General features: G+C 36.6%; 2 protein-coding genes across 2 annotated transcripts; one reads left to right on the top strand and one right to left on the bottom strand.

Moving 5' to 3' along the window:
- The first annotated feature begins 3,895 nt into the window (after window positions 1-3,895).
- Window positions 3,896-12,469, top strand: LOC113040618 (uncharacterized). Its single transcript, XM_026198914.1, has 7 exons — window positions 3,896-4,130; window positions 4,984-5,319; window positions 7,270-7,362; window positions 9,394-9,732; window positions 10,877-11,213; window positions 11,445-11,537; window positions 11,985-12,469. The coding sequence occupies exons 1-5, from the start codon at window positions 4,028-4,030 to the stop codon at window positions 11,209-11,211; spliced, it is 1,206 nt and encodes a 401-aa protein (XP_026054699.1). The 5' UTR covers window positions 3,896-4,027; the 3' UTR covers window positions 11,212-11,213; window positions 11,445-11,537; window positions 11,985-12,469.
- An 11,442-nt stretch (window positions 12,470-23,911) lies between these two features.
- On the bottom strand, window positions 23,912-25,480 carry LOC113039298 (uncharacterized). Its single transcript, XM_026197132.1, has 2 exons — window positions 25,145-25,480; window positions 23,912-25,041 (listed from the first exon to the last, which is right to left on the bottom strand). The coding sequence occupies exons 1-2, from the start codon at window positions 25,428-25,430 to the stop codon at window positions 24,674-24,676; spliced, it is 654 nt and encodes a 217-aa protein (XP_026052917.1). The 5' UTR covers window positions 25,431-25,480; the 3' UTR covers window positions 23,912-24,673.
- Window positions 25,481-27,225: the final 1,745 nt, after the last annotated feature.

Genomic DNA, 27,225 nt, shown 5'->3' with positions numbered 1-27,225 from the left:
ACTGTAAAAAATTTCTTGTTGTTTTTACAAAAACTTTTTGGCAGCTGTGGTTGCCAGAATAATTTTGTAAAAATACAGAAAACTGTAAACACATTTACGTCAAAAACTGTTAATTTTACAATATAAAGCTGTAATTTACAAACAAGAAAATGTGAATATAAACCAGTAAATTCAACAACACACAAAATTAAATCTGTTTTGTACCTTGAAAATACTGACAACCACCATAATAATAAAGATGGTACTGTATAAGAGAAAGCCACATGAAGTATCAAAGCTCATCACAAGTAGCTTCACCACAAGCAGAAGTATATATTAACATATAGAAGGTGCACATTTATGGAAGCACAAAACACCATCATGGTAACACACGTGATACTTAAATAATGCAAAAAACTTACATTAAGCAACAGAAGATGTAACATAAAGCTCAAATGTACATAACTGATAACAAGAACTATTTAAAAACATGATTATTTAAACAAAATACTTTCAAACGTGGAGTGTCACGCAGGGAATTCTGGGAATATCAGTTTACAGTTTTAGACTGTAAATTATACATTGATTTGTTCTTTTTTTACTTCTAAAAGCTGTATAATTAACAGAATTTTACTGTAAATTTACATTAAATGCTTTGTTAGATCTTTTACAGTTTTTCCCTGTATATAGTACGGGAACTTACTGTTAACCTATTATCAGTTTTTTTCCGTAGCGTTTTTACAAAATTTTACAGTTAAAATTACACTTATTTTTTACAGTGTAAGTAATAATATTTTGTAACTAATACGGAACTTAACAGGATACTCCACCCCGAAAATGTAAATTTTGTCATTAATCACTTACTCCTTGGTTTGTTCCAAACCCATTAAAGCTTTGTTCATCTTTGGAACATAATTTAGGATATTTTGGATGAATACTGGGAGTCTTGAGACTGTCAAGGACTGTCAAGGTCCAGAAAAATATGAAATACATTGTCAGAATAGTCCATCTGCCATCAGTGGTTCAACCTGTAACATTATGAAGCGACGACACTACTTTTTGTACGTGAATAAAACAAAAATAATGACTTTATTCAACAATTCCTTTGTCAGCAGTCTCCTCTGTGTCTCTCCACATCACTCAAATTGCCTGCATCTTTTGTATCAGCCGCACCACAAGATGTGCCGTTTTCTTTCGAATCAAAGCTAATAAGTTCGTAGATCACGTTAACGTCAACAACTGGCCGATGAAGTCCAGATCACGTTCATACTTACATAAGTTAGTGTTGTATAAATTTGTGTTCAGCTGAGGTAACCGGTTTACAGTAATCTAGTGAAACAATCCAATAATATGAGAAGCTGCACCTCAAAATATATTACATTGTGCATTATGATCGAGTTTGTGAATTAATTCACTAGATTTTAAATAGTTTCATCATTGCACCATTCAGTTGGTGGCAGTTCAATAGGAAATCATTTAAAATTATCCAATCATTTCTTACATCGAAATGAATCTTCAGTTATCAGTATACTGTAATAAATAATTGTATCCGATGTACACAAACAGCATAACAGTATCATCATGAAGTTGCAGTTTTCTAGCGTATTTACTTTAACTTCTCAGATAATTCAGTTGTCTGACTCATTTCAGATGTTACCGCAAATACAGTTAAACTGGTTACATATATTTACTTGTTTGGTCACAATTATTGCTAGTGTTACGACCCTTCTTTGGCTGGAAGGGGAACTTTAAACCAGTTCAGGCACCTGTCAGCAATATCACTGAATGAAATGAGTAAAACGAGAAACAAGAGATAGTCACATAAAGTTAAATTTAATCAAATGTAAAATAACTATTTTACAAAGAACTAAAAAAAACAACAACTATATTTACACAAAGATAATTGTTAGGCACTGAGGAGAAAATATATACATATATAAACATATGAAAACAAACACACATACAATGGCTCCGAATGCATCCGAAAACTGAAAAATGCTGCCTTCGGAGGATGCATTCCAAGGTCGTGAGGCATCAAGGCACGTCCGAATTCAATGTTAACTTCAGTTCCTGTCTCCTGAGATTTCTTCATCTGGCCAGTTTTTGAAGAATTTCAAATTTAATTTCATTTGATTTACTAGACACATAATATATAGCATGGCCTACAGTACTGTACATAGTGATATTCACTATATTTGTCTTCATAGCCTTTAATATAAAAATCGTTTAATTTGAGAACATCGGGGAGGCTGTAAAACATTTTTTTATTTTTTTTTGTTGTCCTTATCACCCAGCCCTAGCAGCTAGCACAACTTTGCACATGATTTTTTTCCTTTACTTCACTTTTTAAAAATGTATCTCTTTTCCTCAGCCCCCTAATGCTTCGTCTACTGCTGTGACTACTGAATTATACAGTCATGCTGTCGACTCGTTTATTGATTTCAGCTATTAAAGTGTTTTGACTTACAAACCTCCATTGGACCTCCATTCCGTAACTCCAGAGTTTAGAGTGACTGAATCTTCCTCCTTCACTGACTTCATCTTTATCTGTATGTGTGTGTGTTCACTGCTCTGTGTGTGCACTTCAGATGGGTTAAATGCAGAGCACAAATTCTGAGTATGGGTCACCATACTTGGCTGAATGTCACGTCACGATCACTTTTTTTTTCTTTCTTTTTTTTTTTTATCAGCGTCACATTTTGGTGTCTCCACAATAACAGACCGGTGTGTAAAACTCTCGGAAAGATTCTTTGCCGCAGACTTTAAATATTTCACATACTTTTGAAAATCCACCATTTTGTTGACCTTAATAAGAGTTCGTCATTACAGTTGTAAACTCGACGGCTTTCTTCTTTTGTGAGGGGGTTTGTGTTGGCGTAACGGAATCTTTGTTTCCAGGCAAAACATTAAATAACGTGACACACTCGTCAATATTATCATATTGTTCAAGACATGGTTTCGGCCTTGATCTATAGCATATAGCCTATATTTAAATTTATTTGTTTCGATTTCTTTGTTGTGGTATGTGGAATGGACATGTGTGTCTTTAATCATGACTTAGAGACTTAACGCCTCAAGCAGACAGGGAAAATGTCTCCAAAAAATATTCTCGGAGCTTCATAAAATTACATTTGAACCCCTAATGTCCCATGGATTATTTTACCTATGTTCTTGCTACGTTTCTGAGCCTTGATTGTAGCGTGCTGTCTTTGGGAGGGTCAGAGAACTCAAAAATAAAAATATTTTAATCTGTGTTCCGAAGATGAACGAATGAACGGTTTGGAACGACACGATTTTCCTTTTGCGTGAACTAACCATTTAAAAACAAACCTGAAGTCCTCTGTGCTGATTTTCACTACAGACGATAACAAGTTGGCACCAGATGCGTTTTGAATGAAAAGAGGCGCGAACCTCTGCAGTGATACGCGAGATGAGGGGGAAGCGAGAGCGAAGCTGTTTCAGCTTCAGATGATGGCGTTGATATGGACGACTGACAATATTAGGAAATATTGCGTTTCTGCTCAGTTTAATAAGTGTGACTGTTTGGTCGTCTGCGGAGAAAAGAAAGAGGCTATTTAAAAAACGGTTAAACAGATTCATTTAAGAAATATGGTTATTACGATCTCCGTTCTCTCTCTGACTTTTTTGTTCCCGGTTTATTTTAGCATTGAGAATGTTATTTATTTATAACATTCATTAGGCTAATAAAATGATTTGTAGTTGGATGTTTTTTGATGTAAGCCTATTGTTCGTTGCAACTGTAAGTGATTCTTTTAAAGTTCGCTGCTTATTTCTATTCTTGAATCCATTGGAGTCTTATAGAAGCTGCGAGTGCGAGAGGCATAATGCTTCAAGCAGACGGGCAAATGTCTACAACATTTGTTGATATGTCACGAGGATACTCGTGAGTGTCAAGAAATGTTGACATGCATGTATAATAGTAAATAATTATAGTAGTAAAAGAGAAACCGAAAATCCTCGAGCACTCACAGATGCGTATAGCCTATAGGTGATTATAATCAGTCGGAAGTGGATCAGAAACGGAGACATGGAGCAGTTCATGAAATCCAGATCATCTTTATTAAACTTACAACTGCACCGAGATATGAAGAACACTTTAAAAATAGTTCTACTTGTACTACTCTTGAACGGTAAGAGCTTCATGTCTATGAGCCCTATAAATTGCCTCGTATGTGTAAACATACCTGGCAATAAAGCTCATTCTGATTCTGATTCTGATTCTGATATATATAAATATACATAGAGAGAGAGAGAGAGTGTGTGTGGTAAAAGTTACTGTCTTTGTACAAGAGGATATTTCCTTATATATTTATTTATTAAGTTATGTTACATCATCTACATGTTTAAAATATCCTAATATAAGTAACAATAAAGTAAAAGTTTAGCAAAAATAGGGCCTGGTTTCACAGTCATAAATGTGATACCTGGTGTTTTGTTCTTGCTAAATAAACTTGAATATTATATCTGATACTTGTCTGTGAGAACTAATTTCTGACACATAGGACATAGGTTCAGGTGCATCTTATTAAATCAGAATTCATTTTTTTCAGTAATTCAACTCGTTGTGAAACTTGTGTATTAAATAAATTCAATACACACAGACTGAAGTAGTTTAAGTCTTTGGTTCTTGTTACTGTGATGATTTGGCTCACATATAACAAAAACTCCCCACTCACAACAATTCATCTCAACCAATTAGAACACTTTATAAGAACAATAAAAAAATATTTTGGTGTATTGTTGGCCTTCTGGAAAGTATGTTCATTTACTTTACATGTACTCGGCTTTAATTACTGCCTCAATTCGGCGTGGCATGGAGGTGATCAGACTTTGCAGATGTTTTGAATCATCACAGTTAAAAGAACCAAATGACACATGAGTTTCACAATTTGAATTGAATTACTGAAATAAAATAACTTTTCCATATTCTAATTTATTGAGATGCACCTATATATAGGACAAACAGTTTGTGTTGGTCTCCAGATGCATTTGGTGTTGTGACACATGAAATCAAAGTTTCAGTGAAACAGGGAGAAGATGTTGCTCTGCGTACTGGTGAGACTGAAATACAGAGAGAAGACGTCATACAGTGGATGTTTGGAGATGAAGGAGATATCATAGCTGAATTCAATAAAATTAGCAAATTCTTTGAAACATATGACGGTGATGATGGGAGATTTGGTGACAGACTGGAGCTGGATCGTCAGACTGGATCTCTCATTATCAGCAACACCAGAACAACAGACTCTGGAGTTTATACAATGAAGATTGACAAAAAAGGAGCAACCATCTACAAGAGATTCTATGTCACTGTCAGAGGTGAGTAAAATAAATTAAACATCTGTTATTAGTCAATATGTAACATAATAATACACACACACACACACACACACACACACACACACACACACACACACACACACACACACACACACACATATATATATATATATATATATATATATATATATATATATATATACAGTACAGACCAAAAGTTTGGAAACATTACTATTTTTAATGTTTTTGAAAGAAGTTTCTTTTGCTCATCAAGCCTGCTTTTATTTGATCAAAAATACAGAAAAAAATGTAATATTGTGATATATTATTACAATTTAAAATAATTGTTTTTAAATGTATTATACTTTAAATTATCATTCATTTCTGTGATGCAAAGCTGAATTTTTAGGATCATTATCACATGATCATTTAGCTATGTTTTTAAAATATAAATATTTTGTAATAACAATATACACTACTGGTCAGTAATTTGGGGTCAGTTTTTTTTTCTTTCTTTCATTTAAAAAAATAAAATAAAATCAATACTTTTATTCAGCAAGGATGTGTTAAATTGATAAAAAGTGATAGTAAAGAAAATATATTATTAGAATATATAGTATTATAATTTTTTTAATTTGAATAAATGCAGTTCTTTTTAACCTTTTATTCATCAAATATATTAGACATCAGAACTGTTTCCAACACTCATAATAAATCAGAATATTAGAATGATTTCTAAATGATCATGTGATAGACTGGATGTTACATGTGACACTGAAGGCTGGAGTAATGATGCTGAATATTCAGCTTTGCATCACAGGAATACATTTTTTTTTTTTTTAAGTATATTCAAATAGAAAACTACGGAAGTTCTAAGCGGCCATGCATTATAATATTTTTTATAATTTTTTTTAGTCGTTATGACAACTTAATTTTCTCGTTATCTCGACATAACGAAGTTCGTTTTCTCGTTATAACGACTTCATTTTCTCGTTTTCACGACATAACGAAGTTCGTTTTGTCGTTATAACGACTTAATTTTCTCTAAGAAGTTACAAAACTGCGCCAGCAGGTGGCACTATAGACCTGAATATAACTGATGGGGTGTTGTATACTATACACTTTACTGTACGCGGACCTTCCTCGTGATCGCTATAATTTGTCTTCATTACTGACATTTAATTAATTTATAAATGTTAAATATGCTTGAATCAATATGAATATTTTGTGTATTAAGTTCCTGCTAGATGCATGAGTTTCACCAACGCGTTCTGTGTCATAAAATAACTGCTTTATCAAAACCAAGGTTGACATCACTGTATTCTGTTTATCTACAGTAGGACGGGATTTAACGATGCAGGCTGATGTGCTTCTTTTCCTTATTACTAATCTTTATTGTTAACCATATTGATGAGAAATGTGATGTATATGTAAAATCCATAGGCTAATTTAATTCAGTTTTGTTCTATAATGTTGTAATCGTTTTTGTCTACATACACACACACACACACACACACTACACGTACACATGGACGCTCTTTTCAAACAGAAGCTTCTAACACACATGATATCTGCCACATCATATAATGAGTACTACAAATTACAAATTATATATAATTTTATTTCAAATAAAGGGAAAATGAAAAGTGAATTTAATCCAAGCAGCTCTAATTTCGCGGTGTTTTCTGTAATTTTGATCAAATAAATGCAGGCTTGATGAGCAGAAGAAACTTCTTTCAAAAACAGTAAAAATAGTAATGTTTCCAAACTTTTGGTCTGTACTGTGTATATATATATATATATATATATATATATATATATATATATATATATATATATATATATATGAATGTATGTATGTATAATAGCATGTGGTTTATGCTATGCTTCCAAGTCGTCTTATCAGTTTTGTTAATAAACGTTGTAAGTGTCAGGCTTCTGTCACTTTTGATCTGGTTTATTCTTGGTTATCCTTTATTACTGCTTTAGCTGTTCCACCTGTCCTTCATCATTATCCTCCTGTGAGGATCCTCAACCCTTCACCCCCTGAGTCCTCACCTCATCACTACCAGCAAAGTGACAGTAAGCCAGTTCGTTATTGTACTATTTTATTGTTGTCATGCATTTCATTAGGAAAAACAATGAATCCATCTTTCAAGCATTCGTTTTGGTCATAGAAAGTGAAAGGTGTAAAGATGTGAGTGCAACAGGCAGTTATCTTTTCTTGTAAACAGTGAGATCAAGAGACATAGGACATAGGTTCAGGTGCATCCCAATAAATTATATGTCATGGAAAAGTTCATTTATTTCAGTAATTCAACTCAAACTGTGAAACTTGTGTATTAAATAAATTAAACACACAGACTGCAGTAGTTTAAGTCTTTGGTTCTTTTAATTGTGATGATTTTGGCTCACATTTAACAAAAACCCACCAATTCACTATCTTAGGAAATTAGAGTACTTCATAAGACTAATAATAAAAAAAACTTTTTAGTGAATTGTTGGCCTTCCGGAAATTATGTTCATTTACTGATGTATTCAATACTTGTTAGTGGCTCCTTTTACTTTAATTACTGCCTCAGTTCGGCGTGGCATGGAGGTGATCAGTTTGTGTTGCCGCTGAGGTGGTCTGGAAGCTTAGGTTTCTTTGACAGTGGCCTTCAGCTCATCTGCATTGTTTGGTCTCTTGAGATAGCTGTTCATGCGTTTATCACTTCTCGATTAGACTATTGCAACTCTTTGTATTATGGCATCTCAAAGTCCCAAGTAGCTCGTTTACAATTGGTCCAAAACGCAGCAGCCACATTTCTAAAAAAAAGCCGCAAATATGATTCTGCCACCCCCCTTCTGCGAGCACTTCATTGGCTTCCTGTTAACTCTAGGATCCATTTTAAAATACTCTTATTTGTTTATAAATGTTTGCATAATCTTGCTCCACATTACCTATCTGAATTGCTGCACCCTTACAACCCTTCCAGAGATTTAAGATCTAGTAATCAAAACCTACTATTGGTTCCCTCTACTAGGCTGAAACGTAGAGGAGATAGAGCTTTCTCAGTGATGGGCCCTAGACTGTGGAACAGCTTGCCAGCCCCCCTTAGAGCTGCTCCATCTTTATCGGTTTTTATATCCCTTCTGAAAACTCACTTGTTTTCTGAAGCATTTGCAAATTAATTGTTGTGTAAATGTAGCATATTTTATTTTATCTGTGATCAATATGTTGTACAGCACTTTGGTCAGTCATGTGATTGTTTTAAATGTGCTTTATAAATAAAAGAACCCTTTTACCCCAAATCATCACAGACTGTGGAAACTTAACAATGGACTTCAGGCAACTTGGGCGATGAGCTTCTCCACCCTTCCTCCAGACTCTAGGACCTTGATTTCCAAATGAAATACAAAACTTGCTCTAATCTGAAAAGAGGACTTTGGACCAATGGGCAACAGTCCAGTTCTTCTTTTCCTCAGCCCAGTAAGATGCCTCTGACGTTGTCTGTGGTTCAGAAAATCTCTTGACACGTCTGTGTGTGGTGGCTCTTGATGCCTCAGTCCATTCCTTGTGAAGTTCACTCAAATTCTTGAATCGATTTTTCTTGACAATCCTCATACGGATGCGGTTCTCTCGGCTGGTTGTGCATCTTTTTCTTCCATGTTTTTCCTTCCACTCAACTTTCTGTTAACATGCTTGGATACAGCACTCTGTGAACAACCAGCTTCTTTGCAATGATTGTTTGTGGCTTACCGTCCTTGTGAGGGGTGTCAATGATTTGTTTTCTGGACAACTGTCAGATCAGCAGTCTTCCCCATGATTGTATAGCCTAGTAAACCAAACTGAAAGACCATTTTGAAGTCTCAGGACACCTTTGCAGATGTTTTGAATAGAATAGCTGAAAGTGAATTGGTGGGTTATTGTTAAATGTGAGTCAAAATCATCACAGTTAAAAGAACCAAAGACTTAAACTACTTCAGTCTGTGTGTATTGAATTTATTTAATACATGAGTTTCACAATTTGAATTGAATTACTGAAATAAATGAACTCTTCCATAACATTCGAATTTATTGAGATGCACCTATATATAGGACAAACAGTTTGTGTTTTGTTGGTCCCCCAGATGCATTTGGTGTCGTGACACATAAAATCAAAGAAGTTTCAGTGAAAGAGGGAGAAGATGTTGCTCTGCGTACTGGTGAGACTGAAATACAGAGAGAAGACGACATGGAGTGGACATTTGGAGATGAAGGAGAAATCATAGCTGAAATTAATATAAAGCTGAAAATCTTCGAAACATATGACGGCGAGGATGGGAGATTTGGTGACAGACTGGAGCTGGATCATCAGACTGGATCTCTCATTATCAGAGACTGCAGAACCTCAGACTCTGGAGTTTATACAATGAAGATTGACAAAAAAGGAGCAACCATCTACAAGAGATTCTACGTCACTGTTAGTCGTGAGTAAAATATTTCAGTGCCATTGTTTTTGAATAGCTGAAGATGCAAACCAGTAAAGGTGTTTTCTAAGGCACATTTAAAAAAAGTTACTTGAAAGGTATAGGTCACCCAAAAATAAAAATTCTGTCATTAATTACTTACCCTCATGTCGTTCCAAACCCGAAGACTTTCAGAACACAAATTATGATTTTTTTGATGGAATTTGAGAGCTCTCTAACCCTCCACAGACACCAAGGATCCTTACATGATCAAGGCTCAGAAACATAGCAAGGAGAACGATAAAAAATAAATATAACGACTTTGTTCAACAATTCGTCTCCTCCTCGCCATTTTGGGGAGTACACTGTTCTGCGTCAGCTGCGCCACACGGACACTTTTTTTTTACATTGTTTGTGCTTTGATTTGAATGAAAACAAAGTATATGTGTGGTGTGGCTGACACAGAATAGCACGTGCTGTTTTGTATTCAGTGGATACTCTCCATAATGATGCTATAGGGTGATGCCGAGGAGAAAAATTGATAAAGTCGTTTTTTTTTTCATTTTGCACAAAAAAAGTATTCTCGTAGCTTCTTAAAATTACGGTTGATCCCCTGATGTCACATGGATTATTTTACCGATGTCCTTACTACATTTCTGGATGTTGATCATGTAAGTAAGCTTATTGTCTATGAAGGGTCAGAGAGCTCTCAAAATTCATCTTAATTTGTGTTCCGAAGATGAACAAAGGTCTTACAGGTTTGGAACTTAAGAATATATTTGCTGTATTATTACCAAAAACCATCTCATTATATTTTTTCCTCGGTTATTGTGAAAAACGTTGACAATATTGGAACTTTAAGTGTTCTAGTTTAGCTTTCTCCTGGTTCAGTCTGTAGTGTTGTGTTTTTGCTTAATAAACTGACTGCTGAAGGTTATATTTTTGTAAATTATGCCTGACAGGTATATGTATAGGATAAACAATTTTGATCCTGTTTGTCAAGTCAAGTCACCATTATTTATATAGTGCTTTAAACAAAACCGATTGTGTCAAAGCAATGGAACAACATTCATCAGGAAAACAGTGTGTCAATAATGCAAAATGACAGTAAAGGCAGTTCATCATTGAATTCAGTGATGTCTTTGAATTCTGTGTTTATCTCCAGATGCATCTGGTGCCAAGACACACAAAATCACAACACTTTCAGTGAAAGCAGGAGAACGTGTTAATCTGTTTTCTGGTGAATCTGTAATGCTGAGAGATGATGTAATGTGGATGTTTGGAAAGCAGCGTATGATCTTAGCTGAAATCAAAACAAAGCAAAAATTCTTCAAAACATATGCCGGTGATGATGGGAAATTTAAGGACAGACTGGAGTTGGATCGCTGGACTGGATCTCTAATTATCAGAGACACCAGAAACCTCAGACTCTGGAGTTTATACAATGCAGATTGTCAACGAAGGAGCAGCCATCTACAAGAAATTCTATGTCACTGTTAGAGGTGAGTCAAATAAATTAAACTTCTGTTATTAGTTAATATGTAACATAATAACACACACACACACACACAAATATATATATATATTGTGTGTGTGTGTGTGTGTATAATAGCATGTGGTTTATGCTATGCTTCCAAGTCGTCTTATCAGTTTTGTTAATAAACGTTGTAAGTGTCAGGCTTCTGTCACTTTTGATCTGGTTTATTCTTGGTTATCCTTTATTACTGCTTTAGCTGTTCCACCTGTCCTTCATCATTATCCTCCTGTGAGGATCCTCAACCCTTCACCCCCTGAGTCCTCACCTCATCACTACCAGCAAAGTGACAGTAAGCCAGTTCGTTATTGTACTATTTTATTGTTGTCATGCATTTCATTAGGAAAAACAATGAATCCATCTTTCAAGCATTCGTTTTGGTCATAGAAAGTGAAAGGTGTAAAGATGTGAGTGCAACAGGCAGTTATCTTTTCTTGTAAACAGTGACACCAAGATGGCGAAAGTGAAAGTCACTAGTGGTCAATTTTAATATATTTCTTTCACTTTGACATCCTTCTCTTTATCACCCATACAGTTCTATCTCTTCTTCTACTAAAACAGCTTTAGTTTTTGATGTACAATCAATAGCTTTTAAGACCAAGCTTATTTTCTCCGGTGTAAAAGTTAATTAATTAATTAAGAGACTACAGGAAAATAGACAAATCAGCAATGATTCTGTACACCTTAAAATGTTTCTTACTGTAATCTATGCTGTAATCTTTTCTCTTTTTCTTTTTAGTTTCGTCCGCCCCGCTTTTAGGATTTATGATATTCATCCTCATCCTGATTTGTGTGTCTTGGTGTGGCTGAAATATATTTAATTTAAGTACCCAAGTATGTTTTAAAGCCACTATCCTTCACCAATCAAATCACAGCTTCAGTAAAACCAAAAAAACTTGATTTGTTCCTTTTGCAAACTTTAACAATAGATTTGAGGAAAACAGGAAGAGTTTGTCTCATTGGAGTTTGGCTTTAGACTTGAGAAGTAAATTAGAAAATCTTGTGTTATATGTACATTGTGATATATTTTGTAAATATCACATCAACAACTTTTGTTTTCTGACTTGCATCTACTTAAATATTTATAGTTAAACATTTTCAATGTTAAGTCTTGTTAGTACTGGTATTATAATCCAGAGAGCTCAGCATTGCTTACAATTGTTTGTAAAATTCCTGCTTGATTTCTTTAAAAAATTGTTTCTATAATTCATTAAACTATAGTTTCTGTACTGTGTGACCATCTGTTGTTGTTGTTTATTATTATTATTATTATTATCATCACACGTAAATGGTGACAGAATTTTAATTTTGAGTGAACAATCACTAAAACGATAATATTCATATTCATATTCCTACTATATGTATAACAGAAAAACAAATCTGAGCTATGAAGCATCATATCTGCTATGCTTTGACAGACTACAAAAAGTCATAATCACAACAGATCTCTTTTGAAGAACAAAAAGTAAAACATTTCAACTCATGTTCACCACAATAACTATTTTACCAAATAATATTCTGTGGGGGATGCATGACTACTACAAGAATAGCACATATAGCACATGACACACTGGGTTTCCATTAGAGAAAAACACTCTGTAAAAGAGGGTTTAGAGGAGTGCTGGGTAATGTAACAAGTTTTAATTGGACTAATTATAAATATAGTTCTGATACAGGCGGAGTCTAAGAAAACAAATACTGAAAGTTCAAGTGTTTGTTCAATCAAGACATACACATAAAAGTGTGTTCAATGTGCTGTTAATACGGGATTTTTAAGGAACAAAAACAAAAACTGAAAATGAGCAAATACTTTGAACATTAAAGGAAAAGGTTAACAAAATCCTGAGTGCTGGTTGGCATGATAAAGTGTTAAATAACTGTTAAACAATTTCAGAAGTCTAGTAATAAATAAAAAAATAGTTTAATTAAATTTGATTATGTCTTAATCCAGATGATTTTTGGTTCTACGGCTAACATTAGCGTAGATGCCATTCTTCTAATGATGTAGCAATTACATATGGTGTTATGGGAAGTGTTTCCGGTTCCGGTTTACCTAATAAATGCAGCCTAAAAATCCTTTAACGGATTTGGATATTAAAAGCATATTAGTATGTTATGTGTATGCCAGGTTAAAGAGATGGGTCTTAATCTAGATTTAAACTGCAAGAGTGTGTCTGCCTCCCGAACAATGTTAGGTAGGTTATTCCAGAGTTTAGGCGCCAAATAGGAAAAGGATCTGCCGCCCGCAGTTGATTTTGATATTCTAGGTATTATCAAATTGCCTGAGTTTTGAGAACGTAGCGGACGTAGAGGAGTATAATGTAAAAGGAGCTCATTCAAATACTGAGGTGATAAACCATTCAGGGCTTTATAAGTAATAAGCAATATTTTAAAATCTATACGATGTTTGATAGGGAGCAAGTGCAGCGATGATAGGACCGGGCTAATATCGTTATACTTCCTGGTTCTAGTAAGAACTCTTGCTGCTGCATTTTGGACTAGCTGTAGTTTGTTTACTAAGCGTGCAGAACAACCACCCAATAAAACATTACAATAGTCTAACAATAATCTTGCAGAGGTGGCAAAATATCAATTGTATAGTAAAAAAAAAATAATGTACATAATGTACTTAATAATGTACATTTACAAATATGTACTGTTCTGATCTCATTAAAATGTACATAAATATTCCACCAGGAGGTGCTCGACATCCTGAATGTAAAACATGGACAGACTCTTGAAGTCAAGTCAAGTCTGCTTTATTTTCAATTCTTCCCCATGTACAGTACAAACATATAGAGAATCTAAATTGTGTTACTCTCAGCATGTTTCTGTGACTCTTTCTTCATTTGTTTTGTGAATCAGAGGGAAATATGTGACACTGGAGCACTAAACCAGTCTTAAATCATTGGGGAATATTTTTTGCAATAGCCAAAAAGACATTTTATGGGTCAAAATCATTATGATATTAACTAAAGATCATCTTCCATGAAGATAGTTTGTAAATTTCCCGCTGTAAATATATCAAAACTTTATTTTGGATTAATAATATGCATTGTTAGAATTCAATTGGAAATTTTTAAAGGGGTCTTTCTCAATATTTAGATTTTTTTTTGCACCCTCAGATTCCTCTTTTTCAAATAGTTGTATCACTGCCAATATTCTCCGATCCTAACAAACCACACATCAATGGAAAGCTTTTTTATTCAGCTTCAGAGGTGTAAATCTCACTTTTGAAAATGTGACACTTAAGACTGGCTTTGTGGTCCAGGGTCACATATAAATAATAAAACCTTTCAAACTGGATTTAAATCATCTTCACTGAAAAACAGAATGCAAGCTCAAATAATCATCAGTATTTATTATGAAAAAAACAACCCTTAATGTTCTGCTTTAGATTCCATTACTTCCTGAAAAAGATGAACATATGAAGGCATAAATTAAGACATCTCACAAAAATATATGCAAAAACAATATGTGAGGAATTACATTTTCAGTCACGCACCTGATGCATGATCTTGTTGAACTCTTCAGGATCTGATGTCATAAACCAGAATAATGACAGTAGCCACGCCCACCAGAGCAGAGAGGACCAATCGGATCACAGCTTCAGTAAAACCGCAACAGTGAACAGAGCCTGAGGAATAAACACATCAAACTGAGATCAGCTCATTTAATAAACACTAATATCAAGAATATATGAAGGACAAGACAAATGCTCTCACTATAGACAGAAACACTGAAAGCTTTTAATGACTCTTTTGGTCCAAGTATCAGTAGTACATAACGTCCAGCATCTTCAGTTGTGATGTCTGTGATGGTCAGAGATCCAGTTTGATTGTTCAGCTTCAGTCTGTTTCTGAATCTCCCATCAAGAACATCCTCATACACAGTCATCCTGTCAGCTCGCTTAATGCTCACAGTTATTAAAGCATTTTCAGTCTTATACATCCAATTAATCTGATCATCATGCATTATTTCAGTAAGACCAGAGTTCAGAGTGACTGAATTTCCCTTCTGTACTGATATCTCATCTGTATCACCAAACACAAAGAGAACAAACAGAAACAGGGTTTGGCACAGATTAATACTGTTTACACACTTTGATTACATAATTAGTTAAAATGTTGTTTTCAAATTAATAGTAATATAAAATGACAGAACAGACACCAAAGAAGCAAAATATTGTGTGGATTCATATTGAAGCTGGTGATTAAACTTACCATTGATAGCAAGCAAGATGGACACGCTCGTACGGTTGATCACTATTCCGTGATAAACTCCAGTGTGTTTCATTGTGATGTCTGTGATGGTCAGAGATCCAGTTTGATCATCAAGTGTCAGTCTGTCTCTGAATCTCCATCGAGAACATCATCATATAGAGTTATGTTGTCATCCGTTACATTCATTTTCAGCTATCAGAATGTTTTTAATCCCCAAACCTCCACAGAATCTGATCATCATCCATTAATTCAGTCAGACTAGAGTTTAGAGTGACTGAATCTCCCAGTTTCACAAGCTTCATTTCATCGCCAAACACACCTGGAGAACAGCGTTCATCAGTGAACAAATCTTTAAATTACTTGATGTTGGTTTGATGAGGCTTCACTGAAATACATGACTTAAATTTGAAATATTATAATAATATTCTGCGACAAAAGACAAAACATGATGAATGAAAAAGAAGAAGAAGAAAAAAAATAAATAATATATATATATATATGGAACAATAGCCACGGTAGTGGCCAAAAGTGATGTCAGACTGACAAATGGACATATTCAAACTTTTTTCAAATTATTTAAAACATGTTACAGATTTTGTAAGCATAGTTGTTTAGATTCAATCAATTTATTTATGGCAATGAAACATGCCAAATTGTAAACAACTGACAATGGTCTAGTCAATGTATGTTTTTTTCTCTCAGAGCTTTTGTTTTTAAATTCAATTTTTGTCATAATAAAATAAAGCCTGTAGCTGTATTGTTTTTTTTATATATATATAATTGTCAGATATACAGTATTGTGCAAAAATCTTAGGCAATTAGTATTTCTGATGACAAAAAATGTTTTTAAGTAAGTTATTTCAATCTTTTGCTGTCAGTAGGAAATATCAGTTTGCATTTCCAAACATTATTTTTTACAATTAATTGTAATATTTCAGTGAGATTGTACAAGGAGTCTGACAGCAGCCAGTGCTTCACACAGAGATCTGATCTCATCATTAGTCTGTCTGGAGTAACATGAAGAAACAGAACAAATCGAGACAGACTCAATCCAGAAGAACTGCAATGTCTCCAAGACGTTCATAAAAAAAAAAAAAAAAAAAAAAAGAATACCTTCCTGCAACTGCACCAAGGGCAAAAGCTGCTTTAAACGCAAAAGGTGCTCACAGCAAATGTTGATTTGATTTAGTGAATATAAGTCTATTGATAAATAAAATAAATGTATGACATTATTTTTGATTACTCCTTATTTTCCAGTATTTTTACACTAGTACCTAAAACTTTTCATAGGACTGTAGCTTTGGAGGTAAGTTTTTTGAAGTGTCTTAGAGAAGTTGCTACAGTTCTTCTCGATTTTGTAACAATCGCGATCCAGATAAACACAGGGAGATAGAGAGATCCAATAGCAGGTATGTTTTAATTGGGTAATCCAAAACAAGCCAAGGAACAGGAAAGGGAACGGAACGGAAACTCTGAAAACGAGGGGTCTCGGAGGACGAGAAGACAATGAAGAATCTCGGAGGACGAGAAGACTGGGAACACGAAAGGTAAGGACTCCATACAGCCAACAGGAAAGACTGGTAAATATAGGGAGGCTAATGACAATTAAGTGAAGGCACCTGGTGAAATTAGCAGGAGTGCAATTACTGTGATGAAAGGACAAGACTAGTGGAAATCTAGTGCCTATGGTGATGGCCTAAGGGGAAGTGAGCCCACTAGTGGACACCCAGGGAAACAGAGACTTGACAGCGTGACATTACCCCCTCCTCCACGGAGCAGCTGCCAGATCCTCCACCCAAACCCAAGGAGAGACCAAAGACATAAAGAGACCAGGAGGGAGGTGGAGCGGCGTAGGACCAGGGGGAGGGATGGAGGGCCAGGTAAAATGGGCAAACAGAGACAAGAGAAGTGCAACACAAAACAAGGAGTCCAGGAGGGAGGTGGACCGGCGGTGGATCAGGGTGAGGGACGGAGGGCCAGATCCTAGAGGGAAACAGAAAGAAAGACACAGACAAGAAACCCAGGATGGAGGTGGACTGGTGGAGGATCAGGGGTAGGGACGGAGGGCCAGGTCCATAGATGGAAAAACAGACAGAAGAACAAAACAAAACAACCACAAAAACACAAGTCCAGGAAGGACATAACGTGACAACCACCAGGGCGGAGCAGAAGACCACCACATCCGTACGGTCGAATAAACAGGAGGGCAAGTCTGGTTGGGCAAGTCTGAAACAGAGAACATGAGCACGTTAAGGGTAGCCTCCGTGGCCACAACAGGATCAGTCGGGTGCTCAGAGAGTTAGACTGAGACGTGACGAGACTCTGGAAGTTCCGCAGAGGCGAGGAGAGACTCTGGTAGTTCAGCAGAGACGTGGAATGGCTCTGGTAGTTCAGCAGAGACGTGGAATGGCTCTGGTAATTCAGCAGAGATGTGGAGAGGCTGTGGTAGTTCAGCAGAGAAGTGACAAGACTGGTAATCCCATGGTGTTTATACTGGATTCCAGAAGGTCAATGCTGACTTGACTCATGAAGATTATTGGTGACTTGTTTTTGTTCATGAAGATCATTGGTGACTTGCATTTGTTCATGAAGATCAATGGTGACTTGCCTTTGTTCAAGAAGATCAATGGTGACTTGCCTTTGTTCAAGAAGATCAATGGTGACTTGCCTTTGTTCATGAAGATCAATTGTGACTTGCCTTTGTTCATGAAGATCACTGGTGACTTGAATTCTCCCATGAAGAACCCCGGTGACTTGACTCTGTCCTTGTAGATCACCAGTGACTTGACTCTTGTCCTTGAAAATCACCAGTGACTTGACTTGACTCTAGAAGGTCAACGGTGACTAGTCAAGACTCTGGAAGGTCCACGGTGACTAGCCCTGACTCTGGAAGATCAACGTTGACTAGTCCTGACTCTGGAAGGTCAATGGTAACTAGCCCTGACTCTGGAAGATCAATGTTGACTAGTCCTGACTCTGGAGGGTCAACGTGACTAGCCTTGACTCTGGAAAGTCCACGGTGACTAGCCCTGACTCTGGAAGATCAACGTTGACTAGTCCTGACTCTGGAAGGTCAATGGTAACTAGCCCTGACTCTGGAAGATCAATGTTGACTAGTCCTGACTCTGGAAGGTCAATGGTTACTAGCCCTGACTCTGGAAGGTCAACGTTGACTAGTCCTGACTCTGTAAGGTCAATGCTAACTAGCCCTGACTCTGGAAGGTCAACGGTGACTAGTCCTGACTCTGGAAGGTCGACGGTGACTAAGCCTGACTCTGGAAGGTCGACGGTGACTAACCCTGACTCTGGAAGGTCAACTGGCACCTGACTCAACTCTGAAAAGTCAATGGGCACCTGACTTGACTCTGGAAGGTCAACAGGAACCTGACTCAACTCTGGAAGGTCAGCTGTGGCTGTCATCCTGTGCAGAGGCGCTGGGCAAGCAGCCATCTTGTACCATGACTCTGGACTGGCGGCCATCTTGGGTCGTGGCGCTGGACCGTTGGCCAATTTGGATAATGGCGCTGAGCTAGCAGCCATCTTATGCTGTGGTGCTGGGCTGGCGTCCATCTTGTGTCGTGACGCTGAGCTGGCAGCCATCTTGTGCTGTGATGCTGGTCTGGTGGCCATTTTGCATCGTGGCGCTAGGCTGGTGACCACCTTGTGCTGAGGTGCTGGGCTGGTGGCCATCTTGTGCAGTGGCGCTGGACTTGCGGCCATCCTGGGCAGCGGTGCTGGGCTGGCGGCCATGCGCTTCCTCTCGCATCTCCGTCCGCCATGGTGAGACGCGGCTCCCATCCATTCCACACGAGCCCAGGGTCGAAGGGGGGCCATGGTGAAGAGCGATGCCAGACCTCCTCTCGACCACTAACTCCTTTGCGACCTCCCCTGGTCCCACGGAAAACAACCAGGCGGGTTCCCTCAAAACCACTCTTATCCCGCTCGGAGGTTGGGGAGGAAACATGAAAAAACAATCCTGCTGGATCTAATGGATGGAGTCCTTCTGTAACGATCGCGATCTAGATAAACACAGGGAGAGAGAGAGAGATCCAATAGCAGGTGTGTTTTAATGAGGTTATCCAAAACGTAATCCAAAACAAGCCAAGGTCAAAACCAGAAAGCAGTCCAAAACAGACAAACAAAGGAAGGAACAGGAAAGGGAACGGAACGGGAACTCGGAAAACGAGGGGTCTCGGAGGACGAGAAGACAATGAAGAATCTCGGAGGACGAGAAGACTGGGAACACGAAAGTTAAGGACTCCGTACAGACAACAGGAAAGACTGGTAAATATAGGGAGGCTAATGGCAATTAAGTAAAGGCACCTGGTGAAATTAGCAGGAGTGCAATTACTGTGATGAAAGGACAAGACTAGTGGAAATCTAGTGCCTACGGTGAAGTGCCTAAGGGGAAGTGAGCCCACTAGTGGACACCCAGGGAAACAGAGACTAGACAGCGTGTCAGATTTAGTCTTTCTCAGTTTTTAAGGGGTCCAAGCACCGATGGAGCCGGAACCCTAATGTTTTCATAATGATCCTCTTCTTCTTCTTCTGCCTTAAATGAGTCTGGCAAGCTTAAACCGTAAGTCGTATATAACCAAATTTGGCAGGATGGTTCCAAATGTCCCCCAATACTCATTGATAATGATGATATAACATAATTTTCATTTTATTTCGGATGGCGATTTCTTCCAGTGGTAACTGGATGAAAACAAGAAGTTAATCCCACACTGAAATTGGTTTAATGTACATGTGGACAAAAATGTTCGAGGGTCAAATTACATCAAATTTATGTCATTTCAAGTTTTTGACATCAGTTGCACATCTGACCTGTTTTTTTATGTTAATTTTGATGTCTTATTAACATCATTAGCCAAATTGCTGTGCTCGGACACCGATGATTGCCACTTGGGCAATATTTTCTTTCTTTATGTTATTCCAGACAGACTGATGATAATGAGATCAGGTCTCTGTGTGGAGCACTGGCTGCTGGCAGACTCCTAGAACAAAAATCTCACTATATTATTACAATTAATGACAAAAATAATGTTTGGAAATGTAAATTGATATTTCCTACTGACATTACACTACAGCAAAACATGGAAATAACTGACCAATTTTTCTTTTCTTTTTTGGTGAAAGTAATACCAGCCCAAGACTTTTGCACAGTACGGTATACCTAAACCAAAGTTTGTGTTTTTGTTCTTCCCTTATATGATGCAAATATTTCAAAATAGTAATAGTGTACCCATATTTTGATGGAGTTATTAAAGAGAGAACAATCCAGTCCCCTCCGGACATCACTTTTGGACACTTGTTTAAATAAAAAAAGACACTTTTACTTTTATCTTGATGTCAGACTTAAACTTCTGTTGTTGGGTATTTGAGCTTCATATTCATATTATTTAATCAATCCCTTAAAAACCTGAGTATAGACCTAAATTCAAACTTGATCTTAAATGATTTCTTTATGAGAATAACAGTGAATGTTAATAATCCTCTCTAATTTAACTTGTCATTTATTACATGCTACCAGAACACAAGCAACTGAAGTCACAAAAACACATTTCAGACTCACCATCTAGATGCCAGAAACACAAACAGACCAAAACAATCCAAAACATCTTCAACAGTTTCAGTCCACAAATCATATGAAAAGATAAACTCTTCAAAACTGGTTCATTAATACAATGACAGATGAGCTGATGTGAGACTGCTCCTTAGTAAAATCATGAAAAACTATACTGTCAGTCAAAATGCATGGGGACATCCAGCTCTTTTTTTTGTGCTTATTTCATAACATGTTAAACTTTACTGCTTTGAGCTGCAGTTGGCCTCATCCTGTTGATCAATGGTGTTCTTTTCAACAGAAATAGATTGACCCATAACATGATCAGTGTCTAGAGAATTTAAATGTGTTTGATCTTCTCTTGAGATCCTGAGAGTGTTTGGCTCTGTTCTCTCCTTTAACTGTCTTCAGCTCGTTTGTTCTTCATTTCGTATCAAATTTCTTAATTGTTTCTCCTCTCAGACTGATTCCAGAGTTTGTCTTATGGCTTTATGGAACAGGAACAGATCTCCTGCTGTTGAATGTTGAATATTTGAGATGAACATCAAACACCTTAATGTTGAGATTCAAACTAAAAACCTTCAGTCTCTTGTTCTCTGTTCAGACTGACTCCATTCAGCTCTGATGGAGCTTCAGATTTCACTCTTTAAGGAAAAGGAATATTGAAAGATATAATGTTGTGTCTAAGTCCACAAACTTTGTTTAGCTGTTGTTTAACTGTGTATATAGTTTTAAAACAGACATATTTTTTTTTGTGTTAAACATTGTGCAAAAAACAGTTGTCAGTTTTATTCTATGACTATTGAGAAAACCTTATGCAACACAAGTTTGCAGAAGAAAGGCAAAATTGCAGCAACATTTTATGTAGAAACACAAAATGCTGTCTCCGCAACACTGCTTGCACAAGATGAAACACACTGGTCAACTAGATTGACCAGCTCAGATTTGTTTTCAGAACAGGACGAACAACCGTCTGGACCAGCATTTTCCTGCATACACTCACACAACAGTCATACAAAGCTGTGAATGTTACTGAGAATAGTGTCCTGATTTATTCAGATGAAAATGAGATCAATCTGTATATTTCTGAATTTGGAAAATGTTTTGAGAAAAAGCTAAGCAGCTAAAGATGAAGAGACAATTCAGTAATATTTGCAGTAAACTTTTTACGATAAACAATTGTTAAGGCTGAAGATTGAATTTATTTGATTAAAAAATGCAAAAATAATAACATTATAAAACATTACACTTAAAATTTAGTTTTCTGCTTAATATTGTTTTTTGAAAACTATGATACTTTATTATATTGTGATGCTAAAATTACCCTAGACTGAATAGTAATATGATAATATTATGTAATTATTATTTAAATCTAACAATTTTTTAAAACTGTGTGTCATACATCAATTTCTCAGGACAATGCTATGGGGTTTCCAATCAAACATGACTTTCTGTTGTTATAAATGTCATACATGTCCTCATATGAGGATGCCAGGACTAAAAGCATGTTTATTACACATTTTGGGAGACACAACGAATGAATAGGGAAAGAAATTATACTTCAATATTCCTATGAAATGTTATATATTAATGTGAAAATCTTGTCAATTATTACTCCCATTATTAAACTTATTTTTTCATTACATGTTGCCCCCAAAACACATTAATATGCTAATTAGATTTTGTTTATAGATACATTATATATAACGAGGTAACCTGAATATGACCTTTACAAATGCATTTTGCACAAAGAAAAATAGTAAATCAAATAATTTTGCTGGGTCTTAAGAGGCTAGAGCAGAGCAGAGCATTGTTGTCATATGGACTTATACTTGATCTTGTTCAATTCTTCAGGATCTGATGTCATAAACCAGAAAAATGACAGTAGCCACACCCACCAGAGCAGAGAGGACCAATCGGATCACAGCTTCAGTAGAACCACAACAGTGTTCAGAGTCTGAGGAATAAAAACATCAAACTGAGATCAGCTCAGTCAGTAAATATTAATATCAGCACCAACATCAACTAATATCAGCTCTGCTGTACCTGAACATGGCTGACAGAGTTTGCTGATGTCCAGATGTGTGGTCTGGTTTGTGATGGGATTGTTGATCACACAGCTGTAGCTGTTTTTCTCCTGATATTCCACCTCCAGAGGTAGAGAGAGACTGATGCTGAGATCAGACACACTGATGCTGGACAATAAACTGTTTCCTTTGTACCAGGAGAGAGTCACATGACCCACATTCACCACTGAACACAACAATGAACAATTCTGCTGTGATGAAGATGATGATGAAGAACATTGTGAAGAGTTACCGCTGATGACAGGAACAGGCAGACGAGCTGAAAACATGAGAGAATAAAGATAAATATAAACAAATCAAATATTATATTTTCAAAAGTGATGTGACAGAGCCAATTATGGTGACCCATACTCAGAATTCATGCTCTGCATTTAACCCATCCAAAGTGCACACACACAGCAGTGAAACACACACACACACACACACACACACACACACACACACACACACAGGGCAGCCATTTATGCTGTGGCACTCAGGGATAGCAGTTGCAGGTTCAGTGCCTTGCTCAAGGGAACCTCAGTCATGCTATTGCCAGCCCAAGACTGGAACCCATATCCCTAGGGTTAAGAGTCAAACTCTCTAACCACTAGGCCACGACTTCCCCGTAAGTTCAAGTCAGTGTATACTCAACATCAGTTTATTCAACAATAAATATGTAAAATGTTAATAAAATAAGAATATTTAAAGGACAGGACAAATTATCTCTACTCACCACTGACAGAAACTATATATTTATATATATAAATAACTTCATTTGAATGATACTGTATATAATATTGTGCACAATCTGACACGCCAGTCTCGTCTGTAGGTAACGCTTGCGCTGTCAACTCTAAAAGTAAGCTAACTCTGAAACAGAACCTACTTCAGAGCGGGTTATCATAAGAGATCAAGCCAAGGTAACGTACATACCCTGAAAGTTACCTCCATTTATTGAACCAAAAGTTGAGGTTATCCACTTACTTAACTTTAAACATACCCAGTGGTTATGTCACTTAACCTGCTTTCTGAAATACTGTACCCTCCTGCTCAGTTGATACTTACTAAAGACAGAAACTTTAAATGTTATTGATGACGGTTTTGATCCAGTTATCTTTAGTTTATAATCTCCAGCATCTTCATGTGTGATGTTTGTGATGGTCAGAGATCCAGTTTGATTGTCCAGCTTCAGTCGGTCTCTGAATCTCCCGTCGAGAACATACTCGTATACGGTGCTTGTGTTAACACTTCTATTGATTTTAGCTATTAAAGTCTTTAAAAACCTCCACTCAATCTGATCATCAGTCAAAACCTTCAATCGAATCCTCCAAAACTCATCATCATCCATCATTTCAATAAAATCAGAGTTTAAAGTGAGTGAATCTCCCTCCATCACTGATATTTCATCTGTATCACCAAACACACACATGAAGAACAACAGAAACAGGAGTAAACGGATTAATACTGTTCAATATCTTGACAATGGTTTACTACAATACATAGTTACAAATTTAAAACTGAAATAATATCATAAAACAGCTAAAAGAAACAAAAGATGAATGAATTGTCATCAAATAACAGGAGAAACCATGTTTTTTAACTCACCATAGACAGTGAAAAGGTAGTCAATCTTTATGTATGTGGTCTGCAGTTTATAACGTCCAGCATGATGAATTCTGACATTTCTGATGGTCAGAGATCCAGTTTGATCGTCCAGCTTCAGTCTGTTTCTGAATCTCCCATCAAGAGCATTATCAAATATAATCATGCTGTCTGCCCGTTTATTGATTTCAGCTATTAAAATGTATTCATATCCAGACAACCACATTGTTGCATCATCTAAAAACCTCCAATGAATCTTGTCATCCTCCATAATTTCAGTAAGACCAGAGTTTAGAGTGACTGAATTTTCAATTTTCACTGACACCGACTTGTCTCCTGAATCATCAGACATACAGAACATAAACAGAAAGTTTGTATTATTAATTGTATCTTTGTGCTGATTAAAATACAAAAAACATGGAACCAATAATTAACTTACCATAGACAGTGAGAAGGAAACACTTCCTCACATTGTTGATCTGCAGTTCATAAGCTCCAGCATGATGAGTTGTGGTGTCTGTGATGGTCAGAGATCCAGTTTGATTGTTCAGCTTCAGTCTGTCTCTGAATCTCCCATCAAGAACATCATCATACACAGTCATTCTGCCGGTCTGTTTATTAATTTCAGCAAGTGAAGTATTTTCATGTCCAAACCCCCACTGAATCTGATCATCATCTTTAATTTCAGTAAGACCAGAGTCCAGAGTGACTGAACTTCCCTTCATCACTGATATTTCATTAGCAAAACCAAGCACACCTGTAGAACAGATTTTGACAGAGGTTAAAGCTTCAAAATCACTTGATGTTGGTGTCTGCTGCATGGCTCATCAACTTCTCGGTGAGTACATGCAACAGGAAAGTGCAGCTACTCTCACAGGCTAAAATAAGTCTGGAAAGAGCCAACTGACACTCAGGAGACCAACCCAACTTAGGAACCAAGCTGGGTGCAGAAGTGGTTGAAGATCATCCTGTAGATGCAACAGTGTAGTTACATCAGTAACGGACCTGTGCTAATTATGGATCCTTCTCTCATATAACCAGAGCCAATAATGTTCAATTTAGAGCCAGACATGACTCAGGAAGTAAAGCAGCATAAATGAGGCTGCATGGCAAGCAAACACTAACTAATGTGCTGGTGATCAGCAATCCTGGACTGTGGAGTTTTGTTCTTACTTAAATTTCCAGGCAAAGCATTTTGACTATCGCTTGGGTTGTATATACTGTACACTGGAACTCATTCGGACTGGTATAGAGTACGGTGTTATGACTCCATGCTTTTAACAGCCTGTGCTTTCCTAATTTTATTTTTTTGTCTCATGTGAATATTGATTTTCACTTAAAATATATATATATATATATATATATATATATATATATATATATATATATATATATATATATATATATTTTTTAAAACACTCTAATCTCTCACACAGTATAATCTGACCCCATTGTAATTGTTGAACGTTACAATGTGCTGTCATACATGGGCCCACAGTGCACAATAATGATTTTCCCAACAAGGTTTTTGATGCAATAGCCAAGCACAGTCTCGATTATAAAATAAATTATAAGAATAATTATTTTGGTCAATATTGAAATAGCAGTTATTTAACATGTAGGCCTATATCTGTTTCTATTTTCGAATTTTCTCCACAGAGAGGAGAACTCGAGTAAGTTAGGCAAGGTTGTTTTTGATGCCAACAGTTGAAGATACAACAAGAAATCATTACTAAATTCCTTGGGGTGCACATTACAGAGGATCTCACCTGGACCACCAACACTGTCACTCTCGAAGAAGGCACAACAGTGCCTACACTTTCTCATTAGTGAAGATCATCAGTGCCCTTTTCCCCTCCATCCTGGACATTTTCTTTACACGATGCTCCAGCAAAGCCAACAGTATTGCGAAGGACCCCACCCATTACTCCCACAGTCTCTTCCAGCTCCCACCATCAGGAAAGTGAAAAGTGATGTGACATACAGCCAAGTATGGTGACCCATACTAAGAATTTGTGCTCTGCATTTAACCCATTCAGGGAGCAGTTGGGGGTTCAGTGCCTATTTTCCAATGAATTCAGTTCTCTACATATGGCCAAATACCCACAAAATGATGTCAAAATTTCACTCTTGGTGAGTATTCATTACCTGAATTAAAAATAATGTATTACATAGTACCATAACAGAAACAACTGAAATCAAAAAAACACATTTAAACTCACCAATTAGATGCCACAAACACAAACAGAACCAAAATTGGTGAAACATCTTCAAAGGTTTCAGTCTATAAATACCAATAGACAAACTCTTCAAAGAAATGACTTACACGCTGATGTGAAGCTCCTCTGTGGTGAAATGAAGTGACCAACATCTAAAATAACTACAAGTGTTAATACACGTGATCATCTAGCACAGAGTTCGGCAACATTTTCGGCATGACGTGCCATTTTTTATTTTTGTGGTTAACCATTGTACCAATACTGCCCAGCCCATTTTTAAAGACACAATAAAACAGAACTT

The sequence above is a fragment of the Carassius auratus genome, chromosome 22 (assembly GCF_003368295.1).
Source record: "Carassius auratus strain Wakin chromosome 22, ASM336829v1, whole genome shotgun sequence".
Lineage (NCBI taxonomy): Eukaryota > Metazoa > Chordata > Actinopteri > Cypriniformes > Cyprinidae > Carassius > Carassius auratus.
Note: the sequence above shows the minus strand (reverse complement) of the source record. Positions and strands in the feature narration are given on the sequence as shown.